The sequence below is a fragment of the Adelges cooleyi genome, unplaced genomic scaffold, assembly GCF_023614345.1.
Source record: "Adelges cooleyi isolate 19-005CV unplaced genomic scaffold, UGA_ACOO_1.1 ACOO_flye_CR_arks_rails_tigmint_CR_PRNA_376, whole genome shotgun sequence".
Classification (NCBI taxonomy): Eukaryota; Metazoa; Arthropoda; class Insecta; order Hemiptera; family Adelgidae; genus Adelges; species Adelges cooleyi.
This window is the reverse complement of record NW_026096053.1, coordinates 7,931,250-7,950,441: the sequence shown is the minus strand read 5'-3', so window position 1 is coordinate 7,950,441 and position 19,192 is coordinate 7,931,250. Positions and strand designations below refer to the sequence as shown.

At 31.1% G+C, this 19,192-nt stretch overlaps 2 protein-coding genes across 4 annotated transcripts in view; one reads left to right on the top strand and one right to left on the bottom strand.

Moving 5' to 3' along the window:
• Positions 1 to 6,528: 6,528 nt before the first annotated feature.
• The window catches only part of LOC126840179 (basigin), a 151,191-nt gene continuing 138,527 nt past the window's right edge, over positions 6,529 to 19,192 (top strand). Inside the window, exons 1-9 of one of the 3 annotated variants that reach the window (XM_050575753.1) lie at positions 6,530 to 7,235; positions 9,324 to 9,590; positions 10,071 to 10,197; positions 10,286 to 10,464; positions 10,876 to 10,986; positions 11,067 to 11,249; positions 11,339 to 11,474; positions 12,500 to 12,601; positions 12,742 to 14,068. In XM_050575753.1, coding sequence (XP_050431710.1) covers positions 7,160 to 7,235; positions 9,324 to 9,590; positions 10,071 to 10,197; positions 10,286 to 10,464; positions 10,876 to 10,986; positions 11,067 to 11,249; positions 11,339 to 11,474; positions 12,500 to 12,554 — 1,134 coding nt within the window. In that variant the 5' untranslated portion in view covers positions 6,530 to 7,159 and the 3' untranslated portion in view covers positions 12,555 to 12,601; positions 12,742 to 14,068. The other 2 variants (XM_050575754.1, XR_007686053.1) reach the window with 2 other exon arrangements.
• Positions 16,675 to 19,192, bottom strand: LOC126840182 (transmembrane protein 50A). The gene is made up of 4 exons (XM_050575763.1): positions 18,866 to 19,192; positions 18,695 to 18,801; positions 17,062 to 17,225; positions 16,675 to 16,995 (listed from the first exon to the last, which is right to left on the bottom strand). The coding sequence occupies exons 1-4, from the start codon at positions 18,962 to 18,964 to the stop codon at positions 16,886 to 16,888; spliced, it is 480 nt and encodes a 159-aa protein (XP_050431720.1). The 5' UTR covers positions 18,965 to 19,192; the 3' UTR covers positions 16,675 to 16,885.

Here is a 19,192-nt window from a genome sequence, read left to right as displayed (position 1 = left end):
TTTCATTCGATTGAGTTGAAACACTCTAATGCGGTGAATTGCCAAGTGAGTGTTTTTTTCTTCCTGATTGAATTGAAAATACCTTGATGGAATTTATAAAACGGAAAATACTACAGGATGATCCATTTAACGTAAGAGATTCGTTCTCTTAAAATAATTGCAATTTTGTAGTTTTTGGACAAATATATTTTGTTTATGTTATTTTACAATATTATAAAGTGTCTACCAAATATTTACCTACATTATTTAAATATTTTCCATAGCTCTATTAACTTGTAGAACTATTTTTTTTAAATATGATATTTATTATTTTTGTTGAATAATCTGATTGGTACTGCCATTTGACAGTGACCAATAACCAGTTTAGCTATTAAAATTTAATATTTAGGACGGCAGGTAAACAATGCATTATTATTATTTTTGGTTTTGATACGTTAACGTATGTAATTATCTGTATGCTGTATTATTATTTATTAGTAGGTATATACATATACTAAGACCCCTCCTAATATTTATAAAGCCGTCAGAAAAATATTGACAATAGTAGGCAAATCATCAAATCTTTATTCTTAACAAAGATTGTTGGAAATTAAAAATTCTAACGCTAAAATTTGTTGTCTACATATTTATTGAATTAAAAATAGGTGTTTCCTTTGAAAAAATGTCATCAATAACTTTTTTAACGAATGTATGATGTAAAAAAAACAATTTATTGTGTTAAAAAATACTGTATAATATGTAAATAAGATTTTTCCAAGAAAATTAGTTTTTTGTGAATGGCCGGCTTAATAATGTCGACTGGCTATAATTATTATTATTTTCATAAACATAATATATTATGAAGTGGTAAAATAATAATTTTAAAATGAAAATAGATGGGAAAAAATTATTAAAATAGTTATTATTGCTGTGGAAGGGAGTATATAATAAAGTATATAGTATAAATTAGATATACTCATTTAATACATGAGTACTCATTTTACTTCTTTAATTAAATATACTCATTAATACATGAGTATATTTAATGCGTTATAGAATACTGAACACCTGTCACCACATCATTTAGAGCTAAACTAAAAGACAATATAATTGTTGTATAATGATTAGGTAATATCAGTGTTACATAACATTAGAAGAAAACGTGCTGTATGGCAAACGTACGTGATCGTTTTCTTAATTATATTAAAGTGCAAAATATAAAATATGATGATTATAATTTAAGTTATAGCTATGTAATCAAATCCGGATCAATTGATAGACAACATAGTTTAATGTCTAGGCACAGCTATGCCTAGGGCTTAGCCGCTTAGGGGAAATTACGGCCCCTACTAGGGTGTCTATTAGTCACCGACTATAGCGTTAGAAATAGGGCCCGTGGCCTATGGCCTCGGCCGAAGAAAAAAAGAAAATACATCTGTTATATTTTTAAATGTTTGACCTAACTTAAGGCGTGTTACAATAATGATTGTTTCTAATGTTTTTTTTTCATTATGATTTATGATGTTTTAAAAGTCCTATATTTTGTCGCAGTATATATATATTTTTTTTATATAAGAAATATTCTTTTATAAAAAGGGAAATATAAATTAATTGTGTTGAACGTGCTAAAATTAATATTAATAGTAATGTTTGGAAAATGTGTCTCATGTGCCTGGCCCTACGAATGGCTTCTTAAATAAGTAGGTATAGAGTAATAAAATATAGCTTAAAAACACAAACGTATAAGAAACAACACATCTCGTATAAATGTAATACTATTTTTTTTCGTTTATATTGATTGAATCTATAAATTTAATCTAATTATAAATATATTATTATTTATGACATACAAGTAAAAAATCTTGAAAATGTTCAATATTAATGAAATTCTTGGGTAAGAAATTGCAACAAAAAAAACTCAAGTGATCTATATAGGTACTTTTCAATTTTAGAATAACGAATAAAATAATTATTTTTATTTTATGTCCGAGTACCGACCATTAACTCATGAAACATTTATCGTCACTCAGTAATTGTAATTTATAACTTTTACTTTAAAAATAAATCCCACATAACTTTTGCCTAATTATTTGAAAGCTAAAATTATAAATAAATCGAAATACTAGTTAATGACTTTGTGACAAGATGAATTTTGCTCTTTGGTACTTTGATTGCGTGAGACTGTGTGAAGTCTGTAAAACTGTTTTTTTTAAGAAAAAGGTTTTTTTAGCCTTGAGTGGTAGTGCAATCGTAAAGGCCAAGGGATAGCTGTTGGTAGCAGATGAAAAATTACTTTTTGAAATACTATTACCAACGACAATGGGTTCTTTATAAAATGTTACATGCCAAAAAAAGTTTACCGAAAATTCGATCAATGCAACGAGGCCTACACGACCATAGATTAGATTTTATATTATTGTATAAATTGTACATATTCAATGGGAAAAAGAACCACTATAAAAAAGTTTTAGAATAGATACTAAAAACTGTTGTGTTTTAAACTCGAGTTAGATGTTAATTTTTAGTTTTACGGTCAAAAATTAAAATATTTAACGAGGGTTTTTTTTAATTAGTTGCTGAACTCAATTTTTTTTAAGTAACTTCTTCTAGCACTAATAACAGCACTGCAATTTTTGTCGTTGAATAACATTTAGCGTTCTCTCTATGTGTAACACCAATGTCCTTTTTACGTTTGTATGTTACTAGTATTTTAAGTGTACAGTACAGGGTGGTGATTATCTAAGGATAAGACAATATTTTTGGTTTTTAACTTAAACGGTAACGTATATATACATTTAATTGACTTTATAAATTATAAATAATTTCCTTAAAAATTTGACTGGTCGATTAACAGTTTTGGATAATCTAACGCACTCTACTTCCCGTCCTAAATTTTAAACTTCAGTAACTTAAAAAAGAATTATGCAAAACTGGTTATCGACCAGTCAAAGTTTTTAAAGATTTAAGTTTGAAAATATAATTAAATATCTATAAAAGTTAGCATTTAAGTTTTAAACGTTGATAGAGCTCTGGGAAAAAAAATCCAAATTTTAATATTGACCAATATTTTAGTATAATATAACATAAACTAATCTGTCTTTAAAAAAGAAAACATCCAAAATTTGCAAATATTTTAAGCGAAAATTTGTGTCTTACTAGTCACTCTTGTATTTTATGAATCTCTCTGTATACCTACAACCCACTCTACATCGATTCACCTTGCTACATAGTCGTTAAACGGAGAGGTAATGATTTTTTTGGCGTAGTCGACTTTCAGGTAAATGCATGTACCAAATTTTTTGTGGCGTGCGCGTTGTGTAAAACACCTTTTTAATAATTATTTTTTCTTTAAATATTAAATATTTTACTTTTTTATTTGCTACTTGGGCGGTAACATAAAATATTCAAATTTCCGTGTGTGGAACGGATGCGTGTAATTACCGTTTATAATCGGCCACTGTACATTTATTATACAATATACATGAATGAATTGGGTTTTTTTCTTTTTTTTTAGCATCGCGACTGTCGTTAAAATAGTATAATATCATGCTCGCCGTACCCCGTCGCAAACTGTAATATAAATTAGGTCAAAACAAAAGTACAGAGCGTACGACGACGAGAAGCCCTAAAAGCAGCTCTCCTATAAGGTGTAGTGCGAATTTAAATAATCAAAGTATATCTTGACACAACAGAATCACAAAAGGTGTTTGTGTAAGTGCAATGACATAACATTCCGGTACGAACTTATCGATCGAATTTTGCATGCATTTTGATTTCCTGCAGTTCAGTTGTCTTAATTGTTGTTATAAATATAATTTTTTTTAGTCCGTGCGTGCGTTTTAGTGGAAGTTTTACTATTTGTTGCCCCATATTTAAAAATTGAACCTCAAGAGTAAAATATTTGAAATATTGTCGAAACGTGGTAATCGGAGCGTATACTATAATGTACTTGGAAAATCATGTAGGAGATACACCGATAAACATATTAGTAATATTACCAAACTTCCAGGGTCAACCATATGTCGTGACGGTTCAATATTAATTATTAGTCAAGGCATTAAATACTTGTGCGATACGTCATACGTGTATTTTCTATAACGCAGTATACATTTTAACTATAGTATAATCCAAACTCTACCAGTCACATAAAATAAACTGCAAAATCCTTTAAAAAATTCAAACTTTCCCTTGAAGGAAAGACATTGTATCATGGACGTGATTATGATTTATGAACGGCTAATTCTTTCATCAATCAATAAGCTCTTGTAAGTATTGTTATACTATCTAAAATAACATAAACTAGTGTAAAAAAAAGAACCTATAAAACAGCAAATATTTTATGGAAAATGAATGTCTTGTCCTAAATAAATCATTCTTTATACTGTATAGTGTCCCGACTCCAGTAACAATAAACTACCTACGCGTAGTTTTATTAGAATTAAAAAAAAGTTAGAAATCGGTTCCACGACTTTGCAATCTATAGGTAATATAATAACATGGCTTTTACTCGAGGGCTACGCCGACCTTCCAACGGGAGTGTATAGTGATCGACTTTCTGCCAGGGTCATTGCTGCAATCCAATGTGTTGAATATTATAGCGAATGCGGTGTGGATATTGTAGGAAGATATTTCTGACTGTCCCTTTTCGGTTTTCCCCTATGTACGTACGCCAATTACCAGCGATATAGGTTTTTTTTTTATAATGTATTTATATATTATGATACAGTATAGGTACACTACATGTGCAGGTGTTTCTACTATCTTTTTATTCCATCAGTATTGATATCGATATAACACCACGGCAGGGACGGATATTTTGGCACGACAACGACAGACGACTACGGTGGAATAGCCGAGCCCCAGCTAAAACCGCCCTCTCCTGACCTTCTCTGGTGCCAAGTCATAACTACCGATTATACACCCTCCGCTCGAACTTGATTTTTTTTCTTTTTTTATAAATCCGCCTTTTTTGTTTGTTTTGTAAACGCTTTTCGGCTTATTGCCAAACGCCAATAATTACTGACGTTGTACGCCTTAAATTAAACCGTCAAGAAAACACATATAGTGTATACTATATAAATTGGTACACCTGATTATTGCCGCACGTCTAATTATTGTTATCGGAAAAACTGTTTTACTATTCAGGACGTATCACGAATTTTGCCGGAACTCAGATTATACTGTGTGATACACGGCACACCCTGTACGATAATGTCTTAGGCTTGTTGGCGTTCAAAACGCACGTCCCACGAGATTTCTATAATATACACGCACACATTTGATGTAAATTATATTATCTGGCATCCGTTTTGTGCCTTGTTTGAACTATCGATTATCCTGATTTCATTCCAACGTTATTATTATAATTTGTATACAAATAATTCAGTGCACGGACGCGCTGCTATGGTTGTATTAAAAGCTACGAATGGCACCGCGACCACTGCACAGCTTTAACCCGCACCCGGTAAAATATAGGCGAGCATACTTGAGGGCCTCGACAGCAAATGTATAAAAAAAAAATATCGGCGTAAGTTATTTAGTATCAGATATTAATCGCCAAGATTAGGTATCATCAAGTCGAGAACATTATCGATTGGAGGTCGACTGGTCCGGAGTGTCTCGTGCTGCTGCATGCAAGGTATCAGACTCCAAAAATCGATTACGGCTTAAATATAGATTTAAACCGCTAATTCTTTACGATGTGTGATGTGCTCATTAAATCGTATTCAGCTGCCCGACGATAAATCTATTGTTTTGTACCTATAATTCCGGCGGTCTGCGGATAAGTCGTCCCGCGTATCTAACCAACCTACCCTACAAAGTATTTGACCTAGGACTGAATTATATGTATTTCAAAAAATAATAACACATTTGGCATTTTACACAGAACAAATTAATATTGCCGTTGGCCGTGAGTGTGTAATATGTCTGACCGGCGAAACTCGTGTTTTACGGGGTTGTTTTTGAATTATTTTACAATTTTATCAATAATATAATGAATAACCGTAACTCGGACAGGCTGTGCGTGCATGAGATTTATAGTAAACCCTGCGCGTAGAACGTACATTGCCGTAACGAGCAGCCGTGCGGCGACACATATACATAAACGGACTTGGGGTCGGCCGCATATAGTGTCGGCAACCGCCAGGCCCGTATGTCCACCGCTTTGGACGCGCACGCTCTCCCACCTTTTGCCGTCTAGGCAAAAGTCCCTCGTACGGGGGACATGACCTACGGTTCAGCCGGTGATATCCACGCCTTACGGTATGGGTAAGGAAAATGAAAAGACCCATTTTGTAAATCGTGTACGAAAAATTGTTCTTTTAGCAAATATTTCACGTACAAGTTATTAAATCGTTAATTAATAAATAGTATTTTTTAGAGGCGGTTGTACGGCGGTCATCGGTCAAGGCGTGGGCGTACAGCGGAAGAAAGTGCAAGGGAATTTCGCGGCGGCCGCCGTGGCACCACTGAGTTGCCCGCTGATGGTGCGGGGGCAAATCAATACGACTAGGCGCCGCCGCTGCCGTAGAGCGTGCCGTCTCGGTCGCACCAACGCCGCGCCGACGACCGAGCCCGCGTAGTCGCTCTCTCTCCGTCTCTGCCGCATCTGTGCGCGCCGTCTCTTCTCTCCCTTCGAGTTATTTTCTGTCGGCCCTGTTCCGCGGGGCACAAGGAAATTTTTAGCCTATTTTACCTCTCCTACACACCGACACCGTCTTACACACGCGTACGCACCATCTAACCCGTACACGCTCACACGCGCTAGCGCCCGCGATAATATTATTAGTATCGTGTCTGGCGGAAAAAAATATTATAAAAAACACGGCAGTATTGCGCGCGAGCGTCCGTTTATTATTTTTTTTTAATGTGTTTGTTAATCGTTGACGCCTTTGTTTTAAACGTGTGTTGTATTGTTATCTAGTTGTAAAATTTGTGTTTCTATATCACCGCCGTCCGTTGTGCGCAAACCGCTGGCGGTCGAATTGTTCTTGTTCACCCGGACTTTGTGCAATCACCGCGGCCCCACGACGGCTACGGACCAGGCGGCCACCACCAAAGTCCAACACCATTAGCTCGGCGACGACCAACAAGGCGGCCACCACAACGGCGACCAGGGCCAGCGGCATCGCGCCATCCTCGTACCTATAACAGACATCGTACGCCACAGACGGACGCCATGATTTGCATGAACACGCACGGCGTCATCGCCCTGTTGTGCGCCCTATTCGCTTTTGTACCCTCGCTGATTGTGGGTGAGTCATAATCCGTTACTGGGCGTCGACCAGTTTGATTTTCATCTAGAAATCCCCCTCGGCTATGTTTAGGGTCAAAAAATAGAATCAGGGGGTTTACCTCCCCCCCCCCGAGTGCGCGACCATATCAGTTTTGTGGGTTTCCGATGTACAGAGCTATTGGTCACCGACTGTGCCGGGATTACGGGTTGTTTTCCCTTTTGTAATTTTGGTCTTTTAGGAAAGATTTTAATTCCTTAAATAAATATAAAAGATCAGTCATAGTATATCGACATAAGTATCTGATTTTGTTCAATAAGTACCTAGTTGATTGTACTTAGCAGTGAGACTTTCACAATTATTATTTTCACAAGAAAAAGAATTGCTTCAAGTGTTTTGGATAAAAGTGTTCGTAAGAACTGCGTTAAAAGCTTGCACGTTTTATGTCAATACAACTGCCTACTTTAAAAATCAATTAAACTAAAACAATATTTCTCTCGGTCCAAGTCTCCTATTACTAGAAGTTAACACTTACCATGCCCAACCATTTGGCTTGTTTGTTACTTACATATTTTTTGTTAGACATTTTGTTTCTCACATTATTTTCAGGGCCGTTTAACTAAAACTATGTTTACAAGCAGTCCTAAATACTTCAATCTACAATTCTAATTATTTTGAGATTTAATAAAAAAAATTAACTTACCGTAGTATTATATATATATATATTAATTACTAATTAATTATAAACTAATTCACAGTTTTTTATTTTTATAGCTATTTATGTATATAGGCATTATTATGGAGTAGTGATATTTTCCTATACTTAATATACAAGTAAAATAAGGTGTAAACTTCATCCTAAAATCAATATTATATTAAACTGTGCAGCTGCCATCTTGAGCCGTTACATTGATAATTTAATTTTGATTTCATGTAGGGTTTATATTTATCTAATTGGTATTAAAACATGTAAAATGCAAATCTTTTTTTTTATTACCACAACTATCGTTTGTATTAATTTATTTTTTGTTATTGATGATTGCCATTAATTGATTTACATACCCAATTTCGGTAAAGGGTTGTTAAACATAATATTTAAATAATTATATGCCTATTTTTATAAGAACCCGTAATAAGACCGTTTAGTCTAGTTTTTTCAAGCCATAAAGTTTAAAATCACTTGTATTAAAACAAAAAAAGTGATAATATAGTAATTGGTGTTATTTATCTTATGGTGTTTGGTACAGTTTAAAGTATTAGCATAATTAATTTTTTCATCAAAAATTGCTTATTCTGCTTCTGCCCCATAATAAATAGTTTGGAGTACTACCAGTAACTGGAAGCTTTAAATGGACATTTTTAGTTTTTACTATTAACAACATGATGTACGTCTATTTGTATATTATTATTAGTAGAGCTGAGTGGATAGTGAATATAATTTAACATTAGTATTTTATTATTATTTACCAATAGTTGATTTTAAGTTTTCTATTACAAATAATTTAAACCGACATCAGTTTTCTTAACAGATAATTAATAAGGATATTTTAAAGAAAAAAAATTATATTGGCTCATCTCAATTACTAACAGTAGTAGTCTATTTACAATGTCTTATATTTTAGCTACATTTTGTTGTGTAATTCTTTCAAACAACAATTATATCTTAATTTAAATTAATTGTTTGGCTTAAAATCATTCTAAAAATTCATAATACAATTCAGGTTTATTTTGAAGCCAAAAATAAAATTAGGTAATTTTTTTACTAAAATATTAAAATCATGTTTACAGTTTTTGTTTTCTTTATAACTTCATATTGATGGTTATAAATTGTAATTGAATATTTGTGTTTTTTTTAAATGCCATAATTTATGCGATTCATTTTCTTTTTTTTTAATAAAGTCAATTTGCCGTCAATAAATTATTCAAAACTATTTATTTAATTTATCATTTAAGTGGCGTTTACCTATGCCACTTGACTTAACGACAATGCCTATAGTAAAAAAATGGGTATTTTTTTAAATTTTATAACTGTTTATTTTTAATGTGTTGTTCGTGACTGGGATACAAAAATAATTTTGTTTGTTTTGGAAATAAAATTGGATTATGTAGCCGACGAGCCGAGTTACGAGGGTAACAATACTGTAAAAGAAGGCAGCCCGTTTAAGATAACTTGTCGTGTGTCAGCGTTTCAATTTATAAAATGGCAAAAGGATAGCCATAACCTATCTGACGAACACTACAATATCAGCACCGACAAAACCGGCGACAATATGTTTGTGTCCACAATTTCGGTCAATTCTGCTGCCTCGTTACACTCGGGCTCGTATCGATGCACAACACAGTACAACAATGTTCATGTATTGGAAGTGGTTACCGGTACGTGCCGGCCTATGATGTGCTTTTTAAAAAAAAATGCCATGTGTCCGGACCGGATTGCCTAGCTTCATTTTTGGCTCGCGTGTATATCTATAAATATTAACAATTGCGACTAGACGCACTTTCCAGTACATTACGACATTTCATTTATAGAGTAGATTTATCATTATGTTAGGTATTTGTTTAACCCATTAAAGTTTTTTTTTGTTTGTACATTTTTTGTGGTATAGATTTTGCATTTAAATATAATATGTATAATACATTAATATACCGTACGGCCATTTTTTTTTTTTTTTTTTTAATTACTAATGCATACGATATGTAATTTGTATTTGTCAATAATCCATTTTTATCAATGACCTTTATATGATATGTTTGTGTTAGAAATTACTCACTTATGAATCTAACAGCTCACATTTAGATTTATATATCAACTCTACTCTGTAGCCTTAACCTTATTCATTTTTTATCGTGTTTTAGGAGCTGATGTGATTATAAGAGCAAACTACGACTTTGGAGATGCTTATAAAGCCGGAGAATACAAACAACCACTTACCTTGTCGTGTACGTACGAAGGACCACAAGACTCTAAGTATTATTGGAAATGGTAAGTATATCAATACGAGTTCTCCCTACCTAAGCTGTATGGAACATCTACAAATTTAACAAATCTTCCACCTGATATTTAATTACAGGTATAAAGGAGACAAGCAGATAGTAACCGATGACGCGGACAACACACACCATGTCACAGTCTCAGGAAATACCGTAGAAATTAAACGTTTCAATGAAAACGATGCCGGCGAGTATACGTGCAAGTTATTCAATTCCGTCAACGGACCTCCTGTTGGCACAAAGCCGTTCAAAGTTGTCTGTGAGTATTGGTCGCTTAATAATCAATTAAATTTGAATATGTCAATCCTTAACAGATTCTGTTGGAAATAGAGGTTTTGTCTTTGCTACCAGCTTTTTAAGTTGTATGAGAAATTGCATAATTAGAGTAATAAAACTAAGTACTTGTATTTCTATTCAAATTCTAAAGTTTTTTTTTTAACTTATACTCTTTTGTTTTTATTCTAGTCACAAAAAATAATTACTCGTTTCTTAGAATTAATTGCATTTAAACATACAGTGGTATTATTATATATTATTTCGGTTGCTGTTTTATGATTTATTATTTGGAAAAATTCAGGGTCTTGTTATTTTTCTCTACTTATTGGACAAAACCCCAAACCCTTAAAACTTCTATAGATTGATGTACGTTATATTTCTTAAATTTTCACAGTAAAACCCTACTACAAACTGCCAAAAACAGCTACGTTCATCGAAGGAGAAAAAGTGGAATTAGAATGCATAGTGTATGGCGTGCCCACTCCTGATGTTAGTTGGAAATTCGGTAAGTATTAAAATGTTTTTATGAGTTGTCGTTATTATACAGTTAGATAATTCTGACCCGTGTATTTTGATTTTATTTAGAAAACACTACCCTTGTGCCTTCTCCACATGTACAATTTGCTCCGAACAAGAAGAATATAACTAATGGCATTTTGATTTTAAAATCGATTACCATGAACGACAGAGGTAATTTCTATTGCGGCGGAAAAAGTTCTGTCATTGCCGAACACGTGAGCTCTTCAGCGTTGTATGTACGCATTAAAGGTTGGTAATGGCGATTAGAAACTGTTAGGCTCTTATTATATTATAGTCAACTTGCTTTATAATTTTGTATATTAAATTTGCTATTCCAGATAGGATGGCTGCGTTATGGCCTTTCTTAGGAATATGCGCTGAAGTCATCATACTGTGTTTGATCATATTTATTTACGAAAAGAAACGTAACAAGGCTGAATTCGAGGAAAGTGACACCGATCAAGGACCAGAGACGTAAGTAAGATAGATTTCATAATTTGTATAAATTATGACGTGCAACACATATTTTGTTTTATTCTTTTTCTTCAAAGTTTTATGTTTTTATTGTGTACCTATTTAAAAAGAATTGTTAAATTTTGTTTGTTATGTTTGATCAAATAAAGTACATGAACTTTATTGTTGGAGACAAATAAGATATGAGTTACGTTACATAATAGTGCATCCTCACACATTTACATTTATATTATTACGGTTTAGATTGTTTACTATGGATAGATACATTTGATAATAAATGTTTAACTCGTGCAACAGCCTTATAATTAACAAAAGCGTGTTCTAATCAAAATAAAGGCCTTTGTAAAAATAAATACCTTTTAAAAGGTAATAAGCTAATAAAGAGAGTGTGAGATGTTTGACATTTGCACTTGTCAACACATTAAAATAACCATTGTAATATGAGACCGAATTTTTATGTTTTTACATATTTTTATGGAGGTCGTGCAGCATGTTTTTTGGTTAAGGTTCCTTGACATTCCATTTTTAAACTTAACTTCACTGTTACTTCCAGAACATTTATCATATTTTAAACAAAACTTAAAAGTGATTTTTTAAAATTTTAATTTAAAAAAATTGTAAAAGGAAATTTTTTTGTGACCGTTTTCGATAACAGTGGTGTTGTAGTTCGATTAATTTTTTTCTTCCATGACAATCTTCCTTGCTCATTGATCAAATATGTTAATAAATTTAGTCAATACATTTTTTTTAAAGTTTTATTTTTAAATAAAGTCAATATTTTTTGTACAAGCATATTTTAGAGTAAAAAAAAATATTTCTCTAAATTTGTTTACTACATAAAACTGTCATGCTTAAAACTTTATTATTATATAAAATAAAAATTTGATTTCTACATACATAGTATGACTAATTGTCCCACTGCAGTATCCTATTATATTTTTTTAAATCTATCTATCATAGTAAATGATTTAGGATGTTTGGAAACCGTGTAAATGGTAATTTGTAATTTCGTATGACTATTTTAGAAACAATGCAACAGATCACAGTGGCAGCGGTGGTGACGTAAGACACCGGAAATAACTCAACAATTTAACGAATAATGCCAGATATTACATAAATGGTCAAAAGTAAGGAATACAGTTATAGGTACAGTTATGTATTAGGTTTGCCAGACCAATTTTTGTTTACATTTTTAGGAAATTTATTATCGTCATAGTTGTTAAAAACTAAATTTAAAAAAAAGTAACAGCTGTTTTTATTGTTTCAGCCATTACGAAACAATATAACAAAAAATATACTTACTGCTTAATACATTTTTTATTCCAAGTATATAAAAAAATTAATTAAAAGACGTTCCTACACGATGCTAGGAAAAATTTTGTTCAATTACAGTAATATTGTAGCTGTATCGTGTTAAAATATTTAGGCGACATATTGTGCATAAAAATTGTTCTCCATGTCGTATTGTTTTTTTTTTTTTTTTTCATTTAATTAATTAATTTAACAATTTTTTTTTCTCATTACCAAATGTAATATGTATTTTTATTTTACATAAAATACTGGTATGCATCATCCATGTCTGTTAATCTATATAATATGTAGTAAGTTGTTAACGCATATTAAGCGTTCCCCGCCTAACTTGTTCAAGTTTGAGTTCTTTGTGCTTTTAACAAAGTAAAAAAAATAATATTGCATTTAATGCTCAATAAGTGTTTTATTCCTCAGATTAATAATATATTATTAAAGTATTTATATATTCTATTGTTTAACTAAAATTAAACTACTTTAATTCTGGTCATAGATTTATTTTCTAGGTGTAGCTTATGAATCAATAAGCGAAAAATGTTATCTGAAATTTTTTTTTTATACATTTAACGTAAGTTACTTACGCATAGCTTAGTATATTTTATAGAATATTTATTACACGCTGAATTTCATTTCTAACAATTTCACTTTTTAATCTTATTTTCAATAATAAATTACTTCCTCTGCCCCAGCAATATATATTTATTATTATTATTCTACTTATAAGTGGTTTTATTTTATTTATAATATTAGAATATTATTAAGGGTGCTTGTCAAGTTGATGATTGCCCAGTTGGAAATTTATTATTAGCAATAAGCATAAATTAAGTTATATAAAACGTATAACATTACGGTATTATACAAATTATGTTTATTATTATGTAATATATATATATATAATGTCACTGCTTGTTGTTAAATTGTTGTAATGAAATTAAGAAAATTTCTTCAAAAAAAAAATTATTTTAAGCCTAATTTAGATGTAGTGACATTACAATCAATTTTTTGACACCAGAAGATGATTAAAAATGAAAAAAAAAATTATATTTCATTTCTTATTGTGGTGTATGAAACCATCTTATTTGTTACTCGTAAGATCTTTTTATTATTTATTCAGTGTTATATTTGTAGAATTTGTTAATATTAAAAAAAAAAATTGTTAGCATTAAACCATTAATTTCTTAGTTAAATCAATTGATTATTTTCACCCATCTAATATTGTTGTATTATTGGTAATTATTTTATAAAGACAATGTTCTTTACATAGATTATACCATTATGGCAGACAACATAGCTAGTTTTCGTGCATTTCATACGTAAACTTAGTCACAAACTATATTGTTTTCATTGTCGTCTGGCGAAAGTAACACTGCCAATGGCTTTGATTTCTAGTGAACTGCAGCATCGCGTAATAATACATTTGTCAACTGCTAATAACTAATTTTCTTGTTAATATAATTATAAAATAAACAAGTTATGTTAAAAACTGTTAATTATCATTACCATTTATAGTTATGATACTACTAATTTTTATTTAAAATACTCTTTTACTGATTGGTACTTATTCATGGATCGACATGGTGTACTCGTCAGCGTTTTCTCAACAATAACTGTAATTGAAAACAAACCAAAGTCTGAGGGGAAATTATGAATGATTAGGGTGTGGCTTTTAAAACGTCCAAACTATATGATAATATATACCAACAGAGAGCATTAGTGACGGGAATTTTTCAGAATAATATTATTTGTTTTTACTAAAACTTATTACATTACATTTAGATAAAGCTGTTTTACATACATCAATAATTTTTTTTGAAAAATAAATTAAGTAACTTAGCTTGATTACTCAGCGATACGCTTAACTCCATCGCGGCATCATACTCGAGGCTCAGCTTGTATACTTGACTGTTGCCCAAAAATGAGTGCCCATGCTTCAGACAACATGTTTGTTTCCAAGAAAACCGTTGTTGTTTTCAACGTACACTTGAATACATAAGAACGTTAAACGTACGTGAGTAAATACTATTAAACCGGAACAGCTGCTAAAAAATTAATAAAATATAGCCAGCGCTGTAGGGTTGGGGCACAGTGGTGACAGGGGCGTAACCAGGATTTTACTTCCTTCTACATACGTACATAATATGCCACTGTAATTTATAATTATAAAATTTCATACCATACATTAGAAGTTCTACAAGTTGGGTACAAACTAAAATTAATTTAATGGCGGTTGTCTCATTCCACCGAGGGATGATAATGTCACATTGTGGTACAATCTACTTCACAAATGTATAGTCCTAACCGATTAGTTGTTATCAGTGGCATATTGTCCAAAACATTTTATTTAGCATTAAACATGAAATATTATTATTTTTTAATTAAAAGTGGAACAGTTCTCGCCCCCCTCTGTTAAAATGAGGATAATCTGTGAAGTCTGTGCTCGACTAGTTCGTCCTGAGCGCACGCCTATATATATTTAATAAACAAATAAATATGTAAACATATAATTGCACTTCTCCGGTTTCGGTCATGGAAAACGCTACTGATGATATCCAAATAAAAAAATGAAAGCAATCTTTTTTTAAACTATAATCAATAATCATAAGCTATATACAGTATACTTACCTCAGAAGCGCCAACAAAAGCAGTAACCCGGTTTACCATTATAAGTAAATTCATTAAAACAATAAATCCCCACAGAACTATAATGAATATTAACAAATATTATTATAATATATTGTTATAATGAACAAGTATTATAATTCAACACGTTATAAAAAAAACGAGAATGATTTTACAATACAACTAATTTTCGAAAATTGAGAAAAATCCTCAATGAGTTTAAACAATACATTAAACTTACAAATTCCTTACATAATGTTAGTCTAACAATGTTAGAAATTCTCATTTGGATAAACTTTAGGTATTATGGTAGATTGCACATAATTTAATAGTTTTGTATAAACAATATTTTTGCACCAATAACATTTGTGAATTTATGGAACCCATAAAGATTTGTGCAATCCAAAAGTCTATCAATTACACTGTATATTACGATTTTGAATCAAGAACCAAAATAATTTTATTTTACTGAATCCAAATCCAGTCTCAAACTTTTTCAAAAACGTCTAGTTACCTTTTTATATCACTCCCAAAAGGCTAAACTTTAAAAAAAAAATCTCTTTTTTATGGTATATTGTTTAACTATAAAACAAAAATACAATTATTGAAATAGGTTCGGTAGACCCTTCAGAAAGTGACTCCGCGTTTTAGTCTTTATTTGTAAAAAAATTGATGCTTTCCATTCCCCTTAAGGAGGCAAAACAGCTTTTACGGTTAAATACCACCATGTCGTGATATTTTATAAATTAAAATAGCTGATTTAAAAGTCTTATTTAAGATATACACCAATTAATTGTCAATCTAGTCGGGTATATAGTATTATTTATATTATCGAATCGTCTAAATTTGTTTCCAACAGAGGTAAATTGTGGTGTTTGCATTATAAGTATAACCAATGACTAATTTGCTATGTGATAATATTTGCTTACATTTTGTTGAAACCTTATGGAAAATACACATTAATAAACATTTAAAATAATAAGGATTGGAAAATATGCATCATATTATGCTGAGGAAGAGCAGAATTTTTTAAGCAAATAATAATTTTATAGACGACAAACTTTTATGAGTAGTTTAGTATTCAATTTTTATTATATATTTTAAATGATCATTTTCTTCAAAAATTAATTAAAAAATAACAAATAATACAAGAGTAGACTATTAAGTATTAGATAATTTGTTACTCAATAGTTGGATAACTCAATAAATGTATATAAAAGGAAAATATTGATTATTTATAACTACAAAATAAAGTAGTTAATTAATTATTTAAGCTAATTATACTTTTCTTATTTATAGCCAATGACTCGATTGATGACTACTAAATCTTTATTACAAAATATGTACATAATTCAATCATTAAATATTAATAACTTAATCCATGATTCTCTGATTATTAATTTTTTAGAAACATTCATGATAATTATTGAATGTACAATAATATTATCAAATAGCGCAATATGGTCTAAAATATTGGATATTTTTTACCATTGGTCTTCAACACGTCCAAATTTGTATATTAGAGATGCAGCGAAAATAAAAATATTTTGGAAAAATAACTCTACTCCAACCGTCATGTTAGGCTTGGGCGTACCTAAATACAAGACAGATAAATATGATATAACTTAAATACAATTTGAATAATTATTTATAATTTTACCTTTAGCAGCTACAAAGTCTGCAAAGAATATCCAGCTAGCTGCAATTAGGGCAGCAAATCCTAAAACAAAGCCTATGAATAGCCAACTGCGAGCTCCTCTGGGTCCAAACCAACCTCCAGAATAAGCTTCACCACGAATTTGCGAGTTGGACACAATGTTGACCCTGAAAAACGTAATTACGTAAAGTTATTAAATCTGCATTAAAAAAAATTGTTAATTTTACTTAACCTAAGATTAAAAAAAATGGCTGAAGGCAGACTGGACGATTAAAAGAGTGATATATTATGATTTATGATAGTATATGAACTGAAAATGTTTTCTTCTTTATAATAGACTACATTTATTGGCGTCATAACCTTGTTGGTGAAAGACTGGTGTGCCATGCAAGTAAATATTAGTGTAGCTCGTTAATACAATGACATAGGACGTTATATTATTATGAAGCTATACCCTGTCTGCCGAGAAACCATGCACCAACCCGACGAAAATTGGCCATTCTGCGCATCTTCGCGCGGCACCCAGTGTGACTAGCGTTCTCCCCAGAGACCCCCCTGTCTGCCAGCATGTTCTCGACAGCTGCTTAGTCTTCAGTCTACATGCACAAACCCGGCATGCATGGCATTATTTTTTTACAAAATCTTAATTTAAAGGTTAAACTGTGACGTAATTATTAGTTAATTGGTTTATGTATATGTAATTGGTAGTTAATTTATTTTTCGGACTATCACAGCATTAAGAAAAAAAAAAATTCATCTAAACATAAGTGCACAGAATGCATTTCCATAGTCCATAGTGGTTTTAGAGTAAAAACACTCATTATGAAATCAAAAATAATAACATTTTGAAGATAATGTTATATTAGATTTCGAAAATAATAATCTGAAAAAAGTTATAACTATTTAAAAAGAATTTTAAAAAAATGTGATTGTAGAATATTATGATCATAAAAAAAAAAGGATGTGACATTGTCTTCAAAATCTTGTCATCTTTCGGTTTTAATATAAGTATTTTAGCTTTAAAAGCACTACTTAATAAGTAATACACATTATGCATAGCTATGTTTTAACACTAGAAAATTGGGTGTATAACGTCTTCTTAATAAGGTATTGTGGTTTGTGGATCCGACACAGGCCCCGGTAGTTTTCCCTTAAAGATTTTATTAGGTAAAATTTTTTAATACAAATATTGTAAGTTATTTAACTATCATGTTTCTTTTAATTTTATTAGCCCACACTATGCATGTATTTATGCGTTGATATATAATGATTTTAAGACTGTGTAGTTTCATAATCTACACAGAATAGTTTTCTTAGAATATAGTATTCCATACATGATAAGTATATAATATGGATGGTTCAAAGCATAAGTGAACCATGTCCATCACAGTTGATTTCAAGTAATGGGCTCCCAAATTGTTTTTTGCATAATCTACTATGTGGTACAATGTATACAGAATACTTGTTGCCATTTTGTAACATTAAGATGAACAAAGGATTTTGTTCATTATGACACTGAAAGATATTACTTTTATGCCTATTTTTCATGAAAAACCTTACAATGTGAAAAAAATAGACTTGATTCACTTGTGCACTGAACCCTCCATATCATTAAGGCTAATAAGTTATTGCTTACATAAACAAAGAAAATGTCCCAACCAGTCCGCAAATGTGATAAGTACCAGGCACTTGACTGGGATTAACGACTGTACCGTCAATTATTAACCACCATCCAGTTGCAAACTGCAAAATATACATTTAAATGTGTTAAAAATGTTCAAGTCGTTTTTAAATAACGAATACAAACCAAAAATCCGGATATCATGCCAGAAATGACATTTCTTTTTTCACCGCCGCCTTCAAACCACAAACAATTTCCCCAATTTATATTATCCATACACTCCATGAGTATGTTTTGAGATAAAATATAATATAAAAAATAGTTGAAGAGATAGTAGTTAAAATCAGTATAAAGTAAAAGGTTATTTAAACTAAAAAATTTTAAGCAAGCAGTGTAGTTAATATATAATAGTTTTGGCTAAAATCATCAAGATTCAACTACCAATTTGTGTATCAATATATTTTACTTATCTATGACTCCAGACGAGTCTCAGACAACAGACTACAGAGAACA

Bases quoted from the DNA above. Each gene is read 5' to 3' on its own strand.
- LOC126840182 (XM_050575763.1), bottom strand. From the start codon at position 18,964: ATGGAGTGTATGGATAATATAAATTGGGGAAATTGTTTGTGGTTTGAA. The intron at 18,802-18,865 runs GTTTGTATTCGT...TATATTTTGCAG, and splicing joins GCATGATATCCGGATTTTTG to TTTGCAACTGGATGGTGGTT. The intron at 16,996-17,061 runs GTAAAATTATAA...TCTTGTATTTAG, and splicing joins AGACTTTGTAGCTGCTAAAG to GTACGCCCAAGCCTAACATG.